The sequence below is a fragment of the Misgurnus anguillicaudatus genome, chromosome 14 (genome assembly GCF_027580225.2).
Source record: "Misgurnus anguillicaudatus chromosome 14, ASM2758022v2, whole genome shotgun sequence".
NCBI lineage: Eukaryota > Metazoa > Chordata > Actinopteri > Cypriniformes > Cobitidae > Misgurnus > Misgurnus anguillicaudatus.
Window position 1 is genome coordinate 12,466,346 of NC_073350.2, and position 24,492 is coordinate 12,490,837.

At 41.5% G+C, this 24,492-nt stretch overlaps 1 protein-coding gene across 2 annotated transcripts in view; it reads left to right on the forward strand.

Annotated features, from left to right (window-relative positions):
* Positions 1 to 4,413, forward strand: part of LOC129427622 (inter-alpha-trypsin inhibitor heavy chain H3-like) — a 46,571-nt gene extending 42,158 nt beyond the window's left edge. Inside the window, exons 16-24 of one of the 2 annotated variants that reach the window (XR_012373163.1) lie at positions 2,133 to 2,165; positions 2,262 to 2,315; positions 2,423 to 2,536; positions 2,659 to 2,860; positions 2,976 to 3,148; positions 3,230 to 3,341; positions 3,422 to 3,571; positions 3,665 to 3,803; positions 4,221 to 4,413. Coding sequence is in view for 1 of the 2 variants with exons in the window: in XM_055184238.2 (XP_055040213.2) it covers positions 2,133 to 2,165; positions 2,262 to 2,315; positions 2,423 to 2,536; positions 2,659 to 2,860; positions 2,976 to 3,148; positions 3,230 to 3,341; positions 3,422 to 3,560 (827 nt within the window). In the remaining variant the exon portion in view is untranslated. Of the gene's footprint in view, positions 1 to 2,132; positions 2,166 to 2,261; positions 2,316 to 2,422; positions 2,537 to 2,658; positions 2,861 to 2,975; positions 3,149 to 3,229; positions 3,342 to 3,421; positions 3,644 to 3,664; positions 3,804 to 4,220 lie in introns of those variants that run through there. The other variant, XM_055184238.2, reaches the window with a different exon arrangement.
* Positions 4,414 to 24,492: the final 20,079 nt, after the last annotated feature.

Here is a 24,492-nt window from a genome sequence, read left to right on the forward strand (position 1 = left end):
CTATTACTTTCTTCAGTCATCTCACATATGCGGCAGATTGTGATAGCTTTTGTGAGAGTTAATTCGCTGTCACGTAGCAAAGCCTTTCTTATGCTGTCATTTCTGATGCCACATACTATTCTGTCACATATCAGTTCATCGGTAAGGTTTCCAAAGTGACAACCGTTAGCTTTGATCCTCAAGTCATTAATGTAGGATTCGATAGTTTCACCTTGCTTTTGATTTCGTGAATGAAACTTGTGTCTCTCCATAGTTTTGTTATGTTGAGGGTTACATACCTCTCGAAATTTTCGTTTCAGACACTCAGGGTCTTCTCTAGACTCTGCTTGGACGATAATGGCTCCCCCTTCACCTGGCGCTCTCACCTCCGCTGCATAAGCAAACGAACGCTCCCGTTCGATGGCCTCCGCTCCTGCGAGATTGAGGAGGATATATGCCTTTGTTTTGTCAGGCTTGTCAGAGTGCGCCGCTGCTATAAAGATGTCGTACTCCTGTTCAAAAACTCGCCAATTCTCTGCGAGGTTCCCGTCGAAAACGAGGGGGTCTGGTCTACGAAATCCATCCGCCATCACGTCTTTAATCGTAACTTTAACTTGTGTTTAACAAAACTCACAGACGATAGATTCGTTTCATCTTCTGACACCATGTAGAAATGAGTGATGAGCCCATGGTGAATTCCAACCAGCCGTATTTATTATGTAAACATGTAGCGTATATTCAGCTTACAGCATACACAGCCACAGGCAACAAAACCGAAACTTAAACTCTTTAACCCGGCAGGCGAATATATAACAGCGCCAACCGGACTCCTGCGCATGCGCACTTTCACTAGTACGGTGTCTCTCAGTGTCCATACAGTGCGCAAACGCAATCATTCACAAGAATGATCTACACTAACAAATGGAGAAAAATCTTAATTTCCAAAGGGGGTGTACTCATTTATGCTGTGCACTGTATATATATACTTTAAGTGAAATTAATTATTTTTTAGGTGTTACCAATTGGAGTAATTTTTTAAGTTGATCCAACTTTTACACTTTTGACAGTATACAGATGGAACAGTTGTTTGGAGCATTTGCATAATTTGGTAACACTTTTTATGAAGCCTGTATTTAAAATGCATTTTAAGGGATATTTTAATGCAGTATATAATGCAGGTATAATGCCTTAATAACATGTTGTATTATCTCATAAATAACTGTAACAACAGTTACAGTTGTGACCTTTGCCTGTGACCAGGATTACGTTTGTGGATTACCCTGTTTTGGATTTGTCTGCCTGCCCTTTTGGGATTTTTATAATAAAACCTCCTGCACATTAATTTGTCTCTCTCTCTCTGGCTTTGTAAAAGCAGCCCTTTGTTACATAGTGGTATTTCTTTTATAACAAAATTAACTCTACATAGTAGTATGTTTGAAGTATAAGTTATAACGTATCAGAACTTTGATGTCTTAACATTGCATCATTTACAATTACATTTTAAAACCCACTTACAAATACATTATTTGCAATGCCGATAACGCTAGGTTGGTGGTTATATTAACTTGCATTAGCTAAATTATGAAGATTACATTTTCTAAATGTTATTCATTCATATGATGAGCGTATATATATTTAACATTGAACTAGTGATTTTTTTCTATACACAATGCTCGAATTCATTAAATTTTCCTGTTCTCTTTTGATTGACAGGATATATCGTCCATGACTATTGGCTGTTTTTAACTATCGGCCGATAACCAATCATGTGGGAAAATTGCTTTTATCAACCGATATTGATTATCGGCCGATATATACTTATTGGTGCATCTCTAATGATAACTTGTACTTATAATGCACTGGTTACTATTTGGAGTTCTTTATATGTTAATTTTGAAACTTATAACCACACACAATAAAGTATAATGTATTGTAAATGTTGTTGTGATTATTATGCTTATGTAATATGTAATATTATTATGTTTTTATAAGGCATTATAAATACAGCTTCATAAAAGTGTCACATTAAACGCAAAAAGTCCATTAACTTGTGACACAATCAAAAATACTGAATCTAAAAAACTCTTGAATAGAATTTTGTTAATGCATTTAACTTATATGACACTCACTACTTTCTATACACTTATTCACAGAGCAACGAGGAAAACCTCAATTCTCGGGTACAGGTACGTCTATACGCTGCCACACTGCAAGCATGTAAAGGGTTACACTGCAACTGATTATATGTTTAAGTGTATTTGTTATATTAAAACTTTTTGCAGGTTACAGTGCTGCACCAGTGAGCTACAGCTACCACAGAGCACCTACAACTTATGGTAAAATCTTTATTTATGAGTAATAATTAATGCATGCAAAATATAAGGTAAAGAGTCAGATTTTACTTACTGTGTATCAAATAGAGCCTTTCTTTGCAATTGAACAGTTGATGGAGATCCACACTTTTTTATTGAGCTATCACAACAGAATGATGCCCTGTGCTTCAACATTGATGACAAACCTGGTACCATATTTAACCTGGTTAGAGACCCGCTTAAAGGTGAGCATAACTAGAAGACAAGTTCATTGTTTGACAAGACAACAGCATCAGAGGAATACTGTTTCGAAGCACATGTACATATAGATAAAGTCCATATAGTTACATGTGATGGTTGCACACAGGAATTGTGGTCAATGGACAAACCATTGGAGATAAGAAGGTTGTCCCAGGGAAGAAGGTGATGACATATTTTGGGCGCTTTGGAATCCTTCATGAGAGGTTTGGTATTAGAGTAATGGTGAGCACAAAGGAGATCTCAGTGTCTGAGGAGGGAAAAGATGCAAAGTTCTTCTGGTCTGAAACTGCCACCATCAAAGGGACCAAGTGAGATTTAGCTCTTTATTTGTAGATGTGATTAAATGAAGCCTATTTTAAGTACATGTATTTTAAGAGGCAAGAAAGTAAACTGAACACTTGCAGTATTTCATTCATCCTCCAGCATGGATCTGCAGATAATCAAAGATCGTAGTTTAACGGTGACCTTGAGGGACTCAGTCAAGTTTCTGATCATCCTGCACAAAGTTTGGAAGAATCATCCGTATCACCAAGACTATCTTGGATTCTACACCTTGGACAGCCACCTCCTATCTAAAAGTGTCCACGGCCTGCTTGGTAAAACATCTGAAGACCTTAACACACAATACTTACTTAGTACATGCTAATTTCTGAAATGTTTTGTCATGATCTCTTCAGGACAGTTTTATCATGGTGTGGAGTTTCAGGTCAGTGACCTCTTTCCAGGAGAAGATCCAAGCAAACCAGATGCCATCATGCTTTTGAAAGGACATGACCTTCTTGTTACCAGGTGAATTTAAGCCCTTGAATTGAACATGGACCTGTGAGAGCTTGATGTTAACATAATGCTGCATTATTTTCTATCAACAGAGGTTGGCAGAAAGATTTCAGACAGGATGTGAAGTATGGAGAAAATAAGCCTTGTTGGTTCATTCATCATAATGGCACTGGACTTCTTGATGGAGTTCACACAGACTACATCATGTCTGATCTCTTCAAGACCATTTAATAATGAGCTTATATACCCAGAAAAAAAAAACAATATAGTAAACAATCTTGATGAGACAGTTAAAAGATATTCAAATGTAGTAAATGTAACTTTAAAAAATAATTTAAGTCTGCAAATTATAACAGTTAAAGGCACTGCAGAAATACCTAAATACTGTGTAATAGTGACTGAGATAAATCTGTGATTAGATTGAAATGTAAACGTAGAAACACATTTTTAGCATCAGTCATTTCTTTAAATAAAGTACATTTCAGTCAGGACCACTTAAGAATACCAAATTATATAATATATTATATATTATAACAAATATCTGAATTTGGCCAAAGGCTGAGGAATCAAGGGGCTTGGTTGTCATACTGCACCTTTAAGATGCATCCTTTGCATGTATCCCCCAGCCTCGCATAACCAACATTTTAGTATGCTACAAATACAATAATTAAAAAGGGGTGCAATGGTTGTGAAAACTGAGATATTGGAGGTGAAGGGGAGGTGGTGGGTGAAATTGTCTGTGCGACAGAGTAGCTACAGAGCGTCTGATTGACTGCTTAAATACTGTTGATTAAAGCAGGTGAGAGTGATTACGCAGCTGAGCGTCAGCTGGTGTAGTTAGCGATCAGTGTTCTGCCTGAACTACGCTTGAATTCCATTTAGTCACTCAAGCTATATTTCATGTAACAAAATACAATTATTCATTAAGTGAAATGGGTGTTGGTTGATATGGTTGGTATTTATACAGGTTATAAAAGATGTATATTTGTCTCATCAAGACATATAATATAATGTGATAAATGATGGATTAAAATTGGGTAAAATGGGTTGTCTAAATTTATTAAAGAAGCAGTAAATCAAAGAATCAATTTTAACTTAATATTGTTCTCAGTAAAGTCACCATGAGCTTACAAGATCCTCAAAATGTTGTCACAATAGCCGCTTTTGCCCTATCGGGCCTGTGCGAGCCAGGGCTTCAAACGGGCCTCACGGAGCCAATAGCCTAAATCACGACGCGTTTGCATTGTCAAGCCAATAGCGTCACAGCGCTTCAGAAAACCCCACCCTTAATACGCCTACCTGGATGTAACGTCACACAACTCCGCCTGTTTTACCGTGAGGAAGTCACTTCAATCTGACAGGAGACGGGAGTGAGATCGCATCATCATACAACAAACATAATGAAAATAACTGTGGCGGCTGTTTGCACGGTGAAAGATGAGAAGATAGAGATGTTTGCTCCAAGCAATAGGCAATAGTAAATAGTAATAGTAAGCAATAGTAAACTTTATGAAGTAGGATAATTACAAATAAAGCGTTCATCTACTTAATGTGCCATTATACTATATACACAATATTTTAAAGAATATAACGAGTCCTAGTTTTACATTTATGTCAAATAATCTTATTTTAAAATACAGGTATGCACGTGTGTCTAAATATGTAACGTTATGTTTGTAATTATAGTTCTATGGCAATGTAAACACATTATAAGAGGTGTGATATCTTTAATCATGAAAACGTTAATAGTTGAGCATCACATGAAACACAAGGTAACTGTCTAATAGCTATTTCAATAATGTGTCAATCAATAAATACTTTTGTCTATAAAGAACTGCCTCGAATAGCTGAATAGGACTAAAAATCACTTTACTTGCATCTCAAAAATCAAAATGTTTGAGAAATCATTAGAAAATTTACTCGTTAAGAATCATCTCTGAATATACACAAGTATTTAAAAACCTATGTTACAGTGGTTAAGTTAATGATGGTTATATTCTCATCATCTTCGTTTCATCTCCTGCTCTTGCATCTGTTGCTGTGTCATCTCTCATATACAAAATAAACTCCTGGATGACAAACTGAAAGCTTTACGTTGGCATTTTTCTGTAAAACGGACACAAAAGAATAACGCAGCACATGTGACATTTTGTATAAAGGGTTTGTAAATACACATAACAGTTACAGTATACCGACATATAAAGTTTGCTACATTCATATAAGAGTTAAATTAATCTCCAAAATACCAGAAAGCATGGATATGACTTAGGGGCCAGTCACACCAAAAGCGCTTTAAACGCTTGCAAACGCAAGGCGCGACGCACTGCCTTTTTTAAAAAAGAGCAGTGCGACGCGGCTTTTCTTATTGCTAAGCAACCACCGAGTCAGCTGTCTTGTCAATCAAATATTGAAGCGTGAGCGCTCTTTTGCTGTTAACTGTCATATTAGCAGAAACTTTTAAAAGAAACGCTTGCTCTGACCTTGTTTGAAGGTGAGAGGTGCACAAACACGCAGGAGAGAGTGAGCGAGTGGAGTACGGTTCTTCAAAGCAGCTGTAAACTTCCCTCACCACAACGTAAGGCCCGCCTCTCCCCTCATTCCATTGGACAATGGAAAGAGGCGAATGACGTCGGGCGCTTCTCCGCTCTCAGCGCTCCTTCAAAAAAACGTGTGCGCGGCAGGCGGCAAAAAACGCAAGGCGCTCGGCGCGCATAAACAGCGCGCAAACGCGCCCTGCCCATAGAATATCGTTCAAAAAAGGCGCCTGCAACTGCCATAAACGCTTTTGGTGTGACTGGCCCCTAATATAGGGCTGACTAAAAAATTCAACAGAGATGACAATATAACACAAAAAACACAATAAACACCCATGTAAGACACTTATGCAATTGTTATTTGTATTGTATTTTAAGTGTTTTGTATGCAAACGTTATGTAGCATGTTAACTCACCCACTGTAGATTCCATCGTGACTGGAGTGATCGCTTCTTTAATACATGGACGATGAAATGATGATCCAACACACATCTTTAATTTCTCAGCACTGTTGCACTTTAAACACTTTGTTCTGTGCCCGAAACTTTATAAACTTCTCCCGAACCGATAGCGGTGTGCGCCGGATCCTTAGCATGGCGAGTTCTTTGTTTTTTGCATATGCAGATCATTTTCTACAGTCCGAAGTAAAAACATAGCAGGCATCTTCCGTTAAACAGTAAATTACTGGTGATCCCGATTATTTTTAAAGTTTTAAATCTGCAGACAGATGGATGCGCATCTTGTCAGAGACTCAGATAAACTCCGCCTTTTGACCTTTACCACTCCCCTAGCCCCGAGAAGCCCGCTCTGGCCCAAGGTATTCGGCGGGCCAGAAAAGCCGGGCCTTAAGCCCCAACGAAGCACCAGTGAAGCACGATCATGCCCCGGAAGTGACAATGCAAACGCCTTGGCAGGCACTGGCACGCCCGCTTGAAGCCTGATAGTGCAAACACGGCTAATGTGTGCGTCACAGTGAGCTAAAATTGTAACCACACAGCGCACTCACGGTTTGCTCATATATTAAGGTCACCATCTGAGGACACTGCACACTCACTGTCAGCATGGTATGAAAAGTACCATATGTCACTCAGAGAACTAATACTATTCTAGCGTTTGGAAACATGTTGCAGAGATGTCAGCATTTAATTGCAAATAATATACGGACAATAAAAAAGTGAAAGAGACATGATTGTCTCTGCATTTAACCCCTCCACTGAGTAGTGAAGCCATCCACTGCAAGTCATGAACACACACACACACACACACACGGCAACTATCACTGCAACATCCCAACAATCAATCACTTCCTGCCTCTGGGTTACACACACAAGTCTGACTATCTAACCACTAGGCCACAATGCTTGGACAAAGCAAATCTGTGAATCCTGTGAATCACGTTTACCCCCAATCTGTGTGAGCTTTCTAAAACCTTTATTTAGGCTTCTGGATGCCATAACGTTGTTGTTGACATTTTATACGGTATATATATTACACACCATGATCTCACGTGTTGACTGGGGAGGTAGGTAGCAAGGCCAATTAAAATAATAACGCCCCTTAACCTGCACTATCCAACCATGGCACTGTCATTTAGTGCAGAGATAGGGAAAAAATAATTGACAGCACCAATAAGTTTTAATTGCAACAAACCACCATCTTTGCAATCAGTGTTTGCATTTCATCAGCTCATTTGGATTTTAAAGGCCACACCCAAAAACAGCTAATTTTTGCTCGCACCTACAAAATAGGAATTTTAACATGCTATAATAAAGTATCTGTGGGGTATTTTAAGCTAAATCTTTACATAAGCACTCATAGAGACACCCAAGAATTATTTACATCTTAAAAAAATCTCATAAAAATCAGACTGAACTGGAAAATGATTTAAAAAGTCATAGAAAACGTTACACACCCAACAACTAAACCCAAGTCAATCCAAGATGTGTTGGATAAATATACTGATGTTTTCAAAGACGAGTGGGGGACATTAAAGGGCATTAAAGCAGCAATATCTGTAAAGCCTGACGCAGTTCCAAAGTTCCACAAAGCCCGTGTCCTGTCCTTCGCAATGAAAGAAAGGGTAGAAAAAAACTGAAATGCCTGGAAAAAGATGGTGTCATCAGCTCTGTGAATTACAGTGAGTGGGCTGCTCAAGTGGTAACCAAGCGGGACGGTGGACTCCACTTGTGCGGCAACTATAAGGTAACTGTGAACATGACTACAAACACTGAAACATAGCCACTACCACGCATTGAAGAGGTTTTGGCAGCATTGTGTGGGGGGAAATATTTTCCAAAATTGACCTGGCAGCCACTTACCAACAATTCCTTCTAGATGACGAGACAAATAAGTATACATCTGTGAACACACATAAAGGACTGTTTGTGTACAATTGGCTTTGTTTTGGCATTAATTCTGCTGTCAGTATTTTCCAAAGGATCATGAAGAACATGATGGACCTCAACGTCGTGGTCAATTTGGATGACCTGCTAGTGATGGGCAGGGACGAAACTGAGCATCTGATGAACCTAGACAGAGTTGTACAACAGCTGCAAGAAAATGGCCTGAGAGTAGAAAAGGCAAAGTGTGATTTCAGGAAAACACAAATTGAGTACCTAGGTCACATGTTGGATGGAAAAGGAGTCTACCCTTCTAAAGACAAGGTCAGAGCCATGCATGATGCTCCAAAACCCACAAACATCAAAGAGCTCAGAGCTTTCCTGGGGTTGGCGCAGCAAAGTACAGTTTTGGGCGCGCTTTACAGACTGCTGAAGGACCAAACAAAATGGGGGTGCAGTAAAGTGGAACAGACCGCTTTCGATAGGTGCAAAGAAATGTTGGCGAATGACAAGGTGTTAGTTCACTATGATCCAAACCTACCGCTTTCTCTCGCATGTGACGCTTAAGCGCACGGAATTGGCAGTGCATCCAACAGCCTTCCCATACGCTCTCACCGATGGAAAAGAAATATTCGCAAATTATAAAAGGTGTTGAGCCTGGTGTATGGAGTGAAGAAATTCCACCAATATCTGTGGGGGCATAAGTACAACTTGATCACCGACCATAAACCTCTGCTCACGCTGTTTGGAGAACATTAAGGACTTCCAACAATGGCAGCAGCACTTATACAGAGGTGGGCTATTATACTGTAGGCCTTTGACTATCACATAATCTATCACCAGTCATAAGAACACAGCAACACAGATGGTCTGTCTCGTGTGCCACTGACAGAAACTACAGACACAGGAACAGAGACAATGACGGCATACTTACATGCGCTAATCTGTGAACACCTGGAAGATGCACCACTGAGTGCAAAACAGATTCCAAGGCAACACACAAGGATGCAGAGCTATCTAGGCTGCACAGATACATCATGGAAGGGTGGCCGAAAGAAGTATCAGAAGAACTGAAAGTGTACTACAAAAAAATAGAGGAACTATATGTTGAGCAAGGTTGTGTTCTATGGGGGACAAGAGTAGTTGTGCATACAAAGCTGAGAACAGCAGTGCTTAATGAGATCCACAGCAGACACTCTGGCATTGTAAAGATAAAGACTATTGCAAGGCAATATGGCTGGTGGCCACATGTAGACATAGACATTAAAAAAACCTGTAAGCAGTGTGATAGGTGCCAGTTGAAGCAGTTGAAGTGTATGCCACACCTAGTTCCTCTGCACCCCTGGGAGTTTCTGGGAGAGGTTTGGAAAAGGCTCCACATTGACTTTGCAGGTCTGTTCATGGGTCACATGTTTATGATAGTTGTCGACACATATTCTAAGTGGCTGGAGGTTTTCAAGATGGGTCAAATAGATAACCATTTCAAGACTTAGGAGACTTTTTGCGTCATATGGATTGCCAGAGCAAATTGTCACAGACAACGCCACGACTTTCACGTCAGATGAGTTTCAGCTGTTCATGAAAAGGAATGAAATCCTTCACACTAATGGTGCACCAAGACATCCAGCTACCAATGGCTTCGCTAAGAGGTATGTTGCCACATTCAAAGCAGGCATGAAGAAGCTGAATGAAGAGGATTTGCGTGTTGAGGACAAAATCTCTTATTTCCTACTTCGATATCGCAATAGTGCGACAGGACCTCACCTGCAGAATTGCCCCTGAAAAGACATGTGTGTTCGGGGTTGGACTTCCTAAAGCCAAACATCACCATGAGGGTTAGGAGGAGGCAGTATCAGGAGGAACATGACCATCAGGCTGCCGAGAGACAGTTTGATATGGATGATCCTGTGTATCTACGTAATACTGTAGGGGATAAACCCAAATGAATCCCAGGAGTAGTTACCCAACAGACATGTCCATTGTCGTACCAGAGTTAACTGACCAAGTGTACAGGCGTCAGTTGCGACCTCGATACCCTCAGGGCATTTCAGACCCAGAGTCTCAAGGAACAACTCAGTCAACTGAGCAGGAGAGTGACTTTGCTGTGCCAGTCTCCGCAGCACCTGCCCCACCACCTTTTATGTTGGACCAGCCCGGGCTGCCTGATCCAGAGCCAGTGACTTTGAGGCAAATGGAGCACATGACTAAGTGGCCGTCACGTTACAGAGATTAAATATGATACTGGGGCTTGTTCAGTTATTATAGAGGGCTTAGGTATTGTATGGTTTAACATGTTTGTTTCATTAACTGGGGTGAAATCACTATTCTGTGAAAGAATTATAGTTTTAAGTTGGTGTTATATGTTTATAGCCTGACGTTGTCATACTCAATTCTAGTCAGAATTTGAGTCTGATACCGCTCCATTGGGCTATAATTATGAGGCGTGTCTCAACCGAAAAATGCCTCTGCACTCAATTGGATAGACCTACGACCAATCAGAGCAACGTATGTGTGACGTATGTTGAAATTACGTCTTTGCAGCCTGACTGAACTGATAGTTATTTCGCTACTATGACACTAACATTGTGATTATACTAAGTCTGAGTTAGCGAATGTACATCAACACCTATGTTTACAACATTTCGTTTATACCACAACATGAAGTATTTACTAAGTCATAGAGTAAGACTATCTCTTACCATTTGTACGTTAGGTGAACTTCATCCACGACGATACCCATTACGTTGGCTTGAAAATATTGGAGCCTAGCGTCCCTCCACTTATTCAGCAACCATGATTCCGGGCTTCCGAAAAGAAGCTGGCAACGACCGCTAATTATATCCATCTCGTCGTGCACGCCGAGTTGCATCGGCGTGATAACGTTACCCATTTCAGTTGCGACCAACTTTTGCCGAATCCCGTGGGAAGGACAGCAAAAACATCATCAAATGCCCTGCTTGCGTTTCTCTGTTCCTCTTTTAAAATCAATGCTCTGTCTATTTCTTTTAGAACAGACTCCATGTCAGAATCCACACATCTGAACTCTACAGCCAGCCATTCAACACACACGCTCTTTGGTGACGTGGTTCATTACGTTACTGTTGATTATCTGTCCATCATCGTATAAAGCCCGCCCTGACAATTTAATTGGTTCGCCCAGCTCTAGTCCTAGCATAGCAGCTCCTCAACGGAAAAACGCCAGACCGATCTTCCCGTTTTCAAACTCTTGTGGGCGGGGCTAAGATCGGCTGGCACCCAGGCTAATATGTTTATGCACTATGTGGAGATTACCTTTAATTTTAAAGGGGAGGTAATGTGGTGTATTTAATACTATTAATATGTGCATTAAGGTTGTCCCTGAAGGCTTGCCATTGTTTAGCTAGTGGGTCTTCTGCGCATGTTATAACAAAAGTTGAGTCTGTATACCCTCATATTGAGTTTGTGTGTTACACCCAGACCTCACTTTAGGGGCTGGTTTCCCAGACAGGGATTAGCGCATGACAATCCCCGGATATATATCGCCCAGCCCTACTAAAAACATTACTTGTATGCATTTTGAGGCAAAACAAAGGGCAACAGTTTAAGTTGTTTTCAGTTTGGACAGCCCTTACATTTATTTTAGTCTAGGACTAGTCTAATCCCTGTCCGGGAAACCGCCCCATAAAGCTGAAAAAACAAGTAAGTACACCTCAGTGATTTCTGTTATAAAATATCTTAAGCAGTAAACTTAAACGTTGTAACTTTGCCGATCTATGTTACGCTCAAACATCAACGTTACACACTTCCTAAAGTTGAAAATTGAAAAATCATAATATAACTGTCACATGCATAGAAATGGTTAAAAGAAAGGAAAAGAAACACAATGAAGGTAACACCAACATGTCTATAAAGCTTAGATATAACAAGAATGACTCATTCTGCATGTGGCAGTTCTAAATTAACATCATCTTGGCAAAATTATCTGTTCATGTTAGTGAGTGCTTGAATTGTTTGTAATCTCTAAACTAGTCCTTTTTCTTTGGTTTATCTAATCACTGATTCTTGAAACTTTGGCAAAAACATGTGTAGTGGAGGACTTTTATTATGCTTTTATTTTCATATTATTATGTTTTATTTTTCATCCTATTTTTCGTTTTTTAATTACAATCATAAGCTCATAAATTGTGATTCATATGGAGATCATGTTTTTCTGCTAACGTACAGAATTATGCTCTTTCTGTCTTTTGAGCAAAGTACAATGTCCAAGGACTTAAACATCATGTACTGAGAACAAGACATACGTTTTATGATTTCACTAGATTTGTGTTTAACTGTTTATGTTCTTAATCACTGACAAATTGAAGCTTATCTTCTAAATGACGTAGAAACGGATGATTGTACGTGTTTCAGCATCTTACTATAAATGTATGTTCAACCTTGTCATCGGGGCTCTTAGGTTTTTAAACTTCTAGCACCATGGGTGTGAGAGCCTATTCTGCAGAATATATAAAATTCAGACAAAGAAAATTCTGTCGACAGTGTGTCTGTGTGATCCTTGATTTTGACTCTTAGTGAGTATTATTTGAAGCGGCTAAAATTCCACGACAATAATGGTGACGAGGATGCGGATTCCACAGCTGAAGACTCCAGAAGGTTTGGGAGAGACTGACTGATCACCCCTGAGACGAGAGGTCTCGGGCTCCGTACCCCAGGCCTAAGGGAAGGGAGAGTCTCAACCATTTCTGAAGTCAAAGCTGACGGAATCTGGAAAAGAACCGTTGTGGTGGCATCTGAATAGATAATACGGTAAGTGTTATTTCGTTCGTGACCATGGGTCAGGGTAATTCGAAAGGGAGTACAAAGTCAATGGATCTGGAAAATGGCGTGTATGCTCGAGTGATCAAATCAAAGGGCATGGGGGCGTTGGAAAGCGTAAAATCTGGGAGAAAAGGTATGATTTTCCTCCTAATGGAACACTGAGTGTAAAAGCACTCACTTTATTAAGGGAAAAAATCATTGCGGATGGCAGAGAAATGAGAGCACCGAGTAAGATAAAGACCAAGGACGAACTGACTCAGACTAAGTCAGAGCTAAACATTAAGCATAATGTTTTCCTACATCAGGAAACTTATCATTACATGATGAACCTAACTTTCTGTTTTTTTCCTCCTCCATATGCACCTGCACGTACCCCACCTGGGGTACATTTCTCTTATACAAAGGTACCTCTTCTAGACGATGATCTCCAACCCCCTCCAAGAAGACTCCCACAACCACCCGCACAAGAAGCATTACCAAGAATACAAACTGCACCCCCGCCAGCACAAGAACTACCACCTGAGCTAAACTCACCAATCCTCCTCGACAGCACTTTGGAAGAGGAGGAAGTCCAGATAAAAACATCAACACAGGAGAGGTAACATCCTGGGAATCCTACCTAAAGCAAATGTTCCTCGGGGGACTTCAGCCTGAAATTCCAACGAAGGTGAAGCAAACCTGCATCGGATGGGAATCAGGAAAGCTGAGTGAGGTTACACATTCTCTACATGCTGAATGCCTGCATGACGAAGAAAAACGAAAGAAGCAGAGAAAGGCCGATCAACAACAATCTTCAGCTTTTGTCAAGATAGGCGAATGGGGCCAGCAACGGCGTTATCAGCACGGTTTCCTTCCACAAGGACAACGTTTTCCAGGAGAACTGGCAGCAGAAAGAACGAGAGAAGAGGATTGCAAAGCAGTGGCCGGAAAATCCAAAAGAAATAGTTTGCTGGCATTGCGGACAGAAAGGACACTTGAAAAACCAATTTTTCCAATTCCTGAAATCTCAAGAGACACTGGAATCCCAAGCGGGCGCGGGAAACTTTGCGGGGTGTAAAGAAAAAGGGGACTGAAGCCAGGAGGGGGAAAGAGAGAATCAGACGGAAGGGGGTAAGTCCAATCTTGTTTTTTCTGCGGTTCAAATGCCATATTATCTGCTTGCTAATTCTGTTTTTTTCTGATGTGTGTGATAGGGAAAGAAATGTTCTATGCAATGAACTTGCTTTGCTTGATATTGATAAGAAATAATGGTTGAGGGACAGGTATTGTTGTTTATGGTAGACTCTGGATGCAACTCACTCTGTCATACGCAAAGATGAATTCCCATTTGTCACTTTGAGTGGGCAGTTTAACTCATCTATGAGTGCTACGGGGCATATAGTGAGGGAAGAATTTACTGCTCCACCCTGTTGTATGCATGACGGTAACGAGTTTATGCATATGTTCCTCTTATCTGACGCGTGTCCGGTAAAACCTCATGGGGAGGGATTTGATGTGTAAAATTAATGCTAGCATCTTATGTAACAACCAAGGCCTGAATATTTCTTGCTGGGATCCCAGAATGTCATCTATATGTGTGTCTCTGTTGTATGTGTGTATGAATGGGCCTTTTCAGAGTGAAGAGTTGCATGCTGAAGGGAAGATAAGATTGCCACAAGCCAGCGAGGTCATTCCAGCTGATAACATGCATTGCACAGCTCATAGAAATGGTTCTCTGTAAAAACAGAAGGTTTGACTTTAACCCATATATGCTGGAATGACTCATGGTGTGTGGCACTCGTTAAATTGACAGAAAAGCAAGACCTAATTTTTGATGCCGAAAATTCAGTACCCCATGTTTCCATTGCAAAAAAATACCAGTCAGCCATGGGAAAAAGCAGGTGAATTTGCAAAGGCCTGTAGCGAGGCTGTTGATTGGGAAATGTTGTCAGAAAACGTGCAGTTCTCAGAGCAGATAACAGCACAAAGGAGAAGTTGTGTTTCTTTTTTTCATTGCTGAGAGAGAGAGAGTTATAATACAGAAAGCTGTTTCTGCAGATTCAAATTTACAAAACATTTTGCCAGCACACATGACGTGTGCTAGCATTGATTTACCGCAAGAGGTTCTTGACAAAGTACCTGACTACCTGTGGGCTAAAGATAAATATGATGTGGGTTTGATTAAAGGGTGTGGACCAGTAGTTATCACCCCAAAGAATGATTACAGACCATGCAAACCTCAATACCCTCTGAAAAGGGAGGCGCTTGAGGGAATAAGGCCAGTATTTGAGGCCTTATTGGAGAAAGGGATACTTGTTCCCTGCCCAAACTCACCTGTGAGAACACCCATTTTTCCTGTACAAAAGGTCAGAGATGCAGGTCAGCCCACAGAGTGGAGGTTTGTTCAAGACCTCCAAGCGGTAAATGCTGCGGTGCAGGTAAGGGCACCAAACGTGCCGAACCCTTACACAATTCTCTCACAGATACCAGCTGACGGCCAGTGGTTTTCTGTAGTGGATATTTCAAATGCATCTTTCAGTTTCCTGTCCATCCTGATAGCCAGTTTTGGTTTACTTTTACATTTGAGGGGTACAGCGAGAGCCCCACGATTTACAACTCTGCATTGCATTGTTCATTACAGAAACTTGTGTTGGATGATGATGTTGCCTTATTGCAGTACGTGGATGACCTCTTGGTGGCGGCACCGACTCAGCAGTCGTGCACAGACAACACCATACGTCTGCTCACTCATCTAGCTGAGGAGGGCCACAAGGTCAACCCCAAGAAGGTACAGTGCTCTGTCCAGAAAGTAACCTTTCTAGGACACGAAATTACACCAATGGGTAAGTCTCTCTCCAAAGAGAATAGAGGCAATAGCTAACATACCAAAACCCATTACCAAGAAACAAGTAATGTCATTTTTGGGTATGACATCTTATTGCAGGACTTTTATTGCTAATTATTCTGAGACAACCATTGCATGACATGATTTATGAGAAACCTTTGGCACCATCAGAGAAGGTAAAGTGGACAAAGAAGGCTGAAAGGGCATTTGTGGAACTAAAACAGACATTACAGCAGGCACCCACTTTGGGGCTGCCGGATCCAAAAAAAAATCCTTTTATTCAAACTATGGATGAAAGAAATGGCTGTATGACATCTGTTTTGTTGCAAGAACACGGTGACAAGTTGAGACCAGTGGCATATTTTTCAGGTCGTCTTGATACGGTGGCCAGAGGCCTACCGGGATGTCTCAGAGCAGTGGCAGCTGTGGAGAAAGCTGTACAAGCCAGCAGTGAGTTTGTGGGATACGCACAGTTGCGTCTGTTGGTTCCTCACTCTGTGTCTCACATACTGCTTGAACAGCGCACATCTCACTTGTCTGCAGCAAGGTGGCTGTGTTATTCCTGTGCATTGTTACAAATGTCTAATGTCACAGTTGAAAGATGTACAGTTCTGAACCCGGCGACATTGTTACCTACACCTGATGAAGGTTCACCATATTGTTGTTTGTCTGCCCCACGGGAAGTATGTACACCAAGGCCTGACCTTGCTGACACACCCATACCTGATTGCACCCCCACATATTATGTGGATGGTTCTTCTTCCAGAGATGACAGAGGCATAAATAGGATGGGGTGGACAGTTGTGTCTGACTTTGAAGTAGTGAAATCCGGATGCTTACCACCTCACAAATCTGCACAGGTGGCTGAATTGCATGCACTAACACAAGCTTGTAAAATTGCTACTAATCAATCTATAACCATTTACATTGACTGCTTGTTTCTCTTTTAGAGGAAATTTTACTCCTTTCTCAAATAGCTGTGTGTAAATGCAAAGCACACACCAACGGACAGGACGTGATCTCCAGAGGAAACGCACGCCCGGATGTGCAAAACCAGCATCGCTCATGACTAATAACACAAACTTTTCTCTTACACAGATCTCCCAAGGAAATGAAGCTGAAACAGCACAGGAGTAATTAATAAGCATGCAAACATTTTCTCTCCCAACAGAAATAGCTCTATGGCAATCGTGTGGAGCTACCAAAACTCCTGAAGGGACTTGGATGGGTCCAAATCAAAAACCTTGCTTACCTAAACACTTTTATTCCCATTTTGCTTGGTTGACACATGGCTTAGACTACGTGTCCAAAGGAGGAATGCTGACAGCCATGGCACAAAGTTGGTTCACAAAGGGTTTTTCTCCTGTAGCGCAGAGACATTGTGAAAACTGTCATATATGTCTGGGTAATAATGTTGCAAGAGGGGTAAAAACCGCACCTGTGGGGCATCCCATTTCCTGAGGGACCATTCACACATGTAATGATGGATTACATTGAATTGACACCGGCAGAAGGTAAACGGTACTGTTTGGTGATGACAGACATGTTTTCAAAATGGACTGAAGCCACGCCCACCAAACATGCAGATAGTGCTGGGGTGACAAAAATGCTTTTGAAAGACATTATTCCCCAATGGGGAATCCCAAACAAAATTTCCAGTGACAATGAAGCACACTTCACTGCTCAAGTGGTGAAAGATGTGGGTAAATTTTTGCAAATCAATTTGACCAATCACTGTGCCTACCATCCACAAAGTGGAGGTGCAGTGGAAAAAGAGAATGGCACCATCAAGGCAAAACTAAGCAAAATGTGTGAAGAAACAAAATTTAATTGGGTTCAGTGCTTACCACTGGTACTCATGTATATGAGAATGGGGGTCAGAGACCGAACAAAATTGTCCCCTTTTTGAAATACTTTTTGGAAGACCCCCACATATGGGGTGGGAACCACACAGGGCGACAGGTGATATCCTTCAAAATGAAAATGACATGTTGCAGTATTGTATTTCTATGTCTTCTATTTTTCAAAATATCTCAAAACAGGTTAAAGCAGCACTACCACGCCCCGCAGAGGGACCTTTGCACAACATCAAACCAGGAGATTTCGTGTTGGTGAAAAACCTGAGGAGGAAATCCTGGAAGGCGAGACGGTGGGAGGGGCCATTTCAGGTTCTGCTGACGACCCACACCGCCGTGAAGGTCGCACAGCGTGCCACCTGGGTGCACGCTGCCCATTGCCGGAGGGTTGGTCCTGGACTGCAAGGTGTGAACCAAAGGGAGGACGACTAGTCGACTGCTACGGACCACTTTTCCGCATTGGAGGGAGCCACAGACCCCTGTATCCTGCAAGTTTGTACGAAGAACAACACGAGAGAACGGCAACAGCTCACAAGGTATTGGAGGACGACTCCAGTATTCTGGGTTTGGTTTGGACACACGCACACAACATTTTTAATGATAGCTTGGCACGACTGCACCGCGTGGTCCTACCAAACCTACAAAGGAAATTAATCAACAAGGGCTCACGACCCCAACTCTAACTGTGCTCAGGGCTCACGACCCCAACTCTAACTGTGCTCAATCCAGGAATCATCAAGGGCTCATGACCCCAACTCTAACTGTGCTCAATTTCTTCAAGAAAAAACGAACTATTTTTCTTCTTTCAAAAATGCGGTTCATAATCATACTATGTGTGTGTGCATTTTTGCTTTTGCAACTGCACAAAACTATATGTACACTATGGTTAAGGTTAATAACCAGAGCTACGTAACGATGACAGTTAATGAAGTTATGAATAAATCATAAAAAGGGAGGAGTGTAGTGGAGGACTTTTATTATGCTTTTAATTTTCATATTATTATGTTTTATTTTTCATCCTATTTTTCATTTTTTAATTACAATCATAAGCTCATAAATTGTGATTCATATGGAGATCATGTTTTTCTGCTATCGTACAGAATTATGCTCTTTCTGTCTTTTGAGCAAAGTACAATGTCCAAGGACTTAAACATCATGTACTGAGAACAAGACATAAGTTTTATGATTTCACTAGATTTCTGTTTAACTGTTCATGTTCTTAATCACTGACAAATTGAAGCTTATCTTCTAAATGACGTAGAAACTGATGACTACACATGTTTCAGCATCTTACTATAAATGTGTGTTCAACCTTGTAATCGGGGCTCTTAGGTTTTTAAACTTCTAGCACCATGGGCGTGAGAGCCTATTCTGCAGAATATATAAAATTCAGACAAAGAAAATTCTGTCGACAGTGTGTCTGTGTGATCCTTGACTTTGACTCTTAGTGAGTATTATTTGATGCGGCTAAAATTCCACGACACATGTCCCACTAAGAAAAGTGTTAATTCTGTTGGAAATTAATAAAATTTTCATGAAGAAAAAGAATCAATGTTATAATCAGGGGGTCCTTTGCACACAAGTAAGGTTCTTTTAAAGGTTTTTTTTTTATCAATTTAATGATTATATGCTGGCCCATTGCCTACAAAATCAGCTGTCATCGGTTAAGAGATAATCATTTCAACTTGATTAAAAAAGCCAAAAGTAATAATTGAATTGAATAATATATTTACCACATGAAAGAGTAACACCGTCATCTTTGTTTAAAAAATATTAGATTAGAATATGAAATAAATGTATCATTTTTAAGAAGAGTTCTGAAGTAGCTAGCAACAGAGGGGAAACAAGCTGGCTAATGTGAACAACTCATCTATTTCATGTGAAAGAGTAGGTTTTTGTCACCACCGTCAGATGTCACCACCGTCAGGTTTTCTGTCTTTTCTGTCGGGTTTTATGTATTTTAGGAAGTTATGATTTGATATTTGTTCATCACAGTGCTGTTTTTTTTTTTTGATCAAATATTTACATAAAGTTAAGCAAGAAGCCATTGACTTGAGTGGAATTGTATGTTGTAATCAGAGGTGTCAAGTAACGAAGTACAAATACTTCGTTACCTTACTTAAGTAGATATTTTGGGTATCTATACTTTACTTAAGTAATTATTTTTCAGACGACTTTTTACTTCTACTCCTTACATTTTCACGCAATTATCTGTACTTTCTACTCCTTACATTTTAAAAATCGCCTCGTTACTTCTATTAATTTCGGCTTGTTTTATTTTTTTTACATTCCGGTTCGTCATCGTTAAAAAAACCTATCTTGATAAATTGCATCATCCGGATGCGATTGTGGTTCGACGAGAATTATAAACATACACCATTCCGACACCCTATTGGTTTGTACGCAATCCCCGCCCCCCCAGCTGACTGCTGATGATCAAAAGTTTGTTCGATGCTGCTGCACAAAGAAACATAAAAGAACCGCGAGAGCGATTAGAAAGCATGCGGAGCAGTTTGCTCTCACGATGCTTTGATATCATCCGCCATCTGTTTGTACAGTAACAGAACGGCATTCTGTCTTCAAATGGAAAAGTACGAAATAAAACTCGCGCATCACTTTCAGGTCAGTTCACATTCACAAGCCTGTGTAAATGTATAGCCGGCTGCTGACACCAACTCATCTGTGTGATTTAAGTAGTGTAACAATACCAATTTATATCATGTAACTTCAGTTGTTCAACTTAAATGACATTGTGTTGTGTTGCGTTTTGAGCCATGGCAAAGATATCTTATGCTAAAGACATCTGTTGTTTTGTATATGCTACTAACTGCCCTAAATTTTTTTGCATTAACAAAACCTACTTAGCTGAATGCTTAAGTGTTCAAATCGATCAAAACACATAACCATGCATACCAACTTCTGCTTTTGTTAATATACATCAGCTGTTTCCTTAAACCTGACTTTTAATTTACTTACAAGAAAGACATAATTCTCCAAAATTGCTTGGATTTATACTGACATGTGTCAGTTTTGTCACATTAGATTAAGCTAAACTCCATTAGCTAACACAAGTACAGATGCAGAAATATTGTCACGGTAGGAAAATCCATTGTTTTCCTCCGTGTCATGTTTGTGTGTGTGTGTTGTTCACTTACCCTGCCATGTGCTCGTTAGAGCGATCCCCTTCACCTGTGTGTTGATTGTCTCGCTCCAGCTGTTCATCATTACATCATCTCCATAAAAACTCACCTGACTTTCTGTTCCCTGCCAGATTCTATTGTTTGCTCAGTCTCCGTGTTGCTTGGTTGTTCCCTGTGCTTTGGATTACGTGTTTCAGTTGGATGTGTATTGTCGTCGTCGTCTTCGTGTGGATGTTCCGTGTCAGCCTGGATTTCACCACTGCTCACCACTCCACCAACGTCGCACTCAAAACACCAACTTCCACCGTAGTCATCGTCACCATTGCCAACAACAACACCGGACTGGATTACTTCCGCATTTGACTTTGAATACTCTCTCTTTGTTTATATTTAATAAACATTGTTTCATTTTTACACCTGCATTTGCTTCCGTCTTTTACAAGTCATTACAGAAGAATCTGGCCCACATGGAAGCAGCAGGTGGCCAGCCGATCTCCGCGTTGGAGGAGTTTCTCCAGCGATCTCTGGCTCGTATGGATCATCAGGATCAAACCATCGAGGACATGCGGAGGGCCGTCCAGGCAATGGTGGCGAAGGTTTCCGAGCTCTCTCAGCGATCTCCGAACATCACGCCTCCCACTGCGCCACCCATGCCGCCCGCACCATCTTCACCTCCAGGGGGTAGTTTCATCCAGGAACCGAGACTGCCGATCCCGGAGAAATATGCCGGTGAGCCCAACTACTGTCGTACTTTTCTCTCTCATTGTTCTCTACATTTCGCCCAACAGCCCCGGACATTCTCGCTCGAGGAGACCAAAGTGGCGTTCACGCTCTCGCTGCTCTCGGGCAAGGCTGCCCTCTGGGGGACGGCGGTATGGGAAAACCACGACAGCTGTTGTTCCTCGTTCGCCTCGCTTTCAGAAGAAATGAAGAGGGTTTTCGATCGCTCCGTCGCCGGGAGGGAGGCCGCCCGGCTCCTCACGGATCTCCAGCAGGGGGAGCGGTCGGTCTCGGACTATGCCATCGAGTTCCGTACCCTGGCGGCGGAGTGCAGGTGGAACGAGGAAGCGCAGTGGGACCATTTCCTGCATGGGTTGGCGGATCGGATCCATCGAGAGATCATCACGGCGGAATTACCGAAGTCGCTCAACGGTCTGGTGGACTTGGCGATCCGGGTTGACGCACGCCTGTCTACCGTTGCCAGAAGGAAGACTCAAGTTCTGCCCCTACGTCAAGCGGAGTCCACGGAACCTCCCATCGAAGTTTCCGCCGGTGGTCTCTCAGATCCGGAACCCATGCAGGTGGGTCGAGCTCGGTTACCCTGGAAGGAGAGGAATCGGCGGAGATCCTTGGGTCTTTGCCTATACTGTGGTGAGTCGGGTCACCAATGCCAGAGGTGCCCGGTAAAAGACCAAGCCCGATAGTAAAACAGAGGCTACTATCGGGCAGGATCTCCGCACAGAAGACCTCTACTACATCCAGGGTGCGATTTGTGAAAAAAACAGAGGGGGGGGATGTTTTCATAGGCGTCGATTTCGGCGACGGTGGGTACCCACCACTTATTTCGTCATGAGTCATTTTGTACCCACCACTAGTTTTAACTTTTTTGATTGTTTTCAGTGGTTATGAAGAGCAATATGAGAGAGAAATTTGGTAATTATTGTCCGACCTAAACAAAAATCCATTATAATATTATTATTTTTTTAAATATTTTTCTAATTTAAATATTTCTAATATTCAGAAATGCGCTCTCCGCTCACGAGCTCTGATCGGAACAAACCCGAACCTCACTGTCTGCTGAACTTGCGCAGAAACATAAAAATATAACCAGCTTTTCAAAATAGTTTTAAAACTAAAGATTTATACTATTTTAGCACAAATTATGAGCTTATTGACGATTTTTTATAATTCTTGACATAATGCGTCTCTTTCCACAGCACATTTCAAAACATTTTAATTAATAAAATAAATCATGAGAACATGAACTCATCACTGCATTTGCAGGAATTGTAAAATCTTTTTTCTTATTAACTCATGAAGCAGCCTAACGCAATATTTTTACTGTAATAGCTTTTTTCCCCCACACATATGAACTGTGATCATGCACAACGAAAAAACACGCAATAATTAAATCTTGAATGGCAAAACTATATGGCACAATGTAGTGTCAACTTAAACATAAATATGAACAATGTATTGATTGCAAAGTTAAACCATTACAGTAGAAACCGTTTTAATGCTGCTTTTAAAGTAATAACATTAACTTTACACCGCGATGCTTTACAGTGATTTACAGTGAAATTATAGAAAAGTCAGATGCATTATGTGTTAGTCACTTAGCCTCATTTGCGCAAACTGGACGCGCCCGCGCCTCGCTAAACGCCTCATTGGCATTTATCATGTGTGTAACTTCTGCCATTCTCAATGGTGTGACTGGGACACTAACTCTGCTTGTCATCATAAACAGATAATCAGATTGTGATCTTTATTCCCGCTTTATTAATATGCGGCTGAATATGCTGCATTTCATCGTTTCGACACACAGCTCCATAACCATCTCGCAAGTGTTGATAGGCTATTACTCGTGAGATGTAACCTGGTCTGTAACCAATCAGATAGCGCCGTGGGCGGGACATTGAGCAAGTCTGCAGAGTGGTGAATACAGAGAGGCTGCGCGCGGCAGCTGTATCAGAGCCAGCTAAAGTAGCGCATTTTAAAACAAAATTGACTTTAATCAAACCACGGATCCGTGATAAGTTTTGTGATCCGTCTCGCCACTAGTGTAGTAGCACTGATCACTTTGAGAGGGGGATAAATTTATCCCCACCGGGGATAAAAATAATTAAGCAGAGGCAGGGATACATTGACCAGAAAGGGGGAAATCCCACGCATCCCCCCCAGCAAATCGCACCCTGACTACATCCACTCTCCTTCCGGTGAGACTACGGTGGTCCACTATGTCACACTCGGGGCACGCACTTCTGGATTCGGGGGCGGAGGGCAACTTCATCGACAGCTCACTAGCACGTAAGCTCAAGTTACCTTTCACTGCACTCACCCACCAGATTGCGCCCTTCGCCCTCAATGGACATCAGTTACCCACTATCAAGTACACCACAGCACCTATAACACTCATCACTTCCGGAAACCACACAGAGACTATTTCATTTTTTATTACTGACACTGCTCTCTCTCCCATAGTTCTTGGTCATCCGTGGCTTCATTCCCATAACCCAAGAATTGACTGGAAACTGGGTTCTGTTACCAGCTGGAGCGAGGAGTGTCATAAGTCCTGTCTTGTCTCTGCTTGTGTTTCTGTGTCTGAGTCTGTGTTTCAGGGGAAAGCAGTGGATTTGTCTACCGTGCCCGCGGAGTACCATGACCTGAAGGAGGTGTTCAGTAAGTCGCGGGCTGATTCTCTTCCTCCTCATCGTCCCTATGACTGTGCGATAGACTTATTGCCAGGTACGTTTCCGCCTAAGGGCAAGTTATACTCTCTGTCTGTTCCGGAGATGGAGGCCATGGAGAAATATATTTCTGATTCTCTGGCAATGGGGTTCATTCGCCCTTCCTCATCTCCAGCGGGGGCGGGGTTCTTTTTTGTGGGGAAGAAGGACGGATCCTTGCGACCTTGTATTGACTACCGAGGGTTGAACAACATCACGGTAAAGAA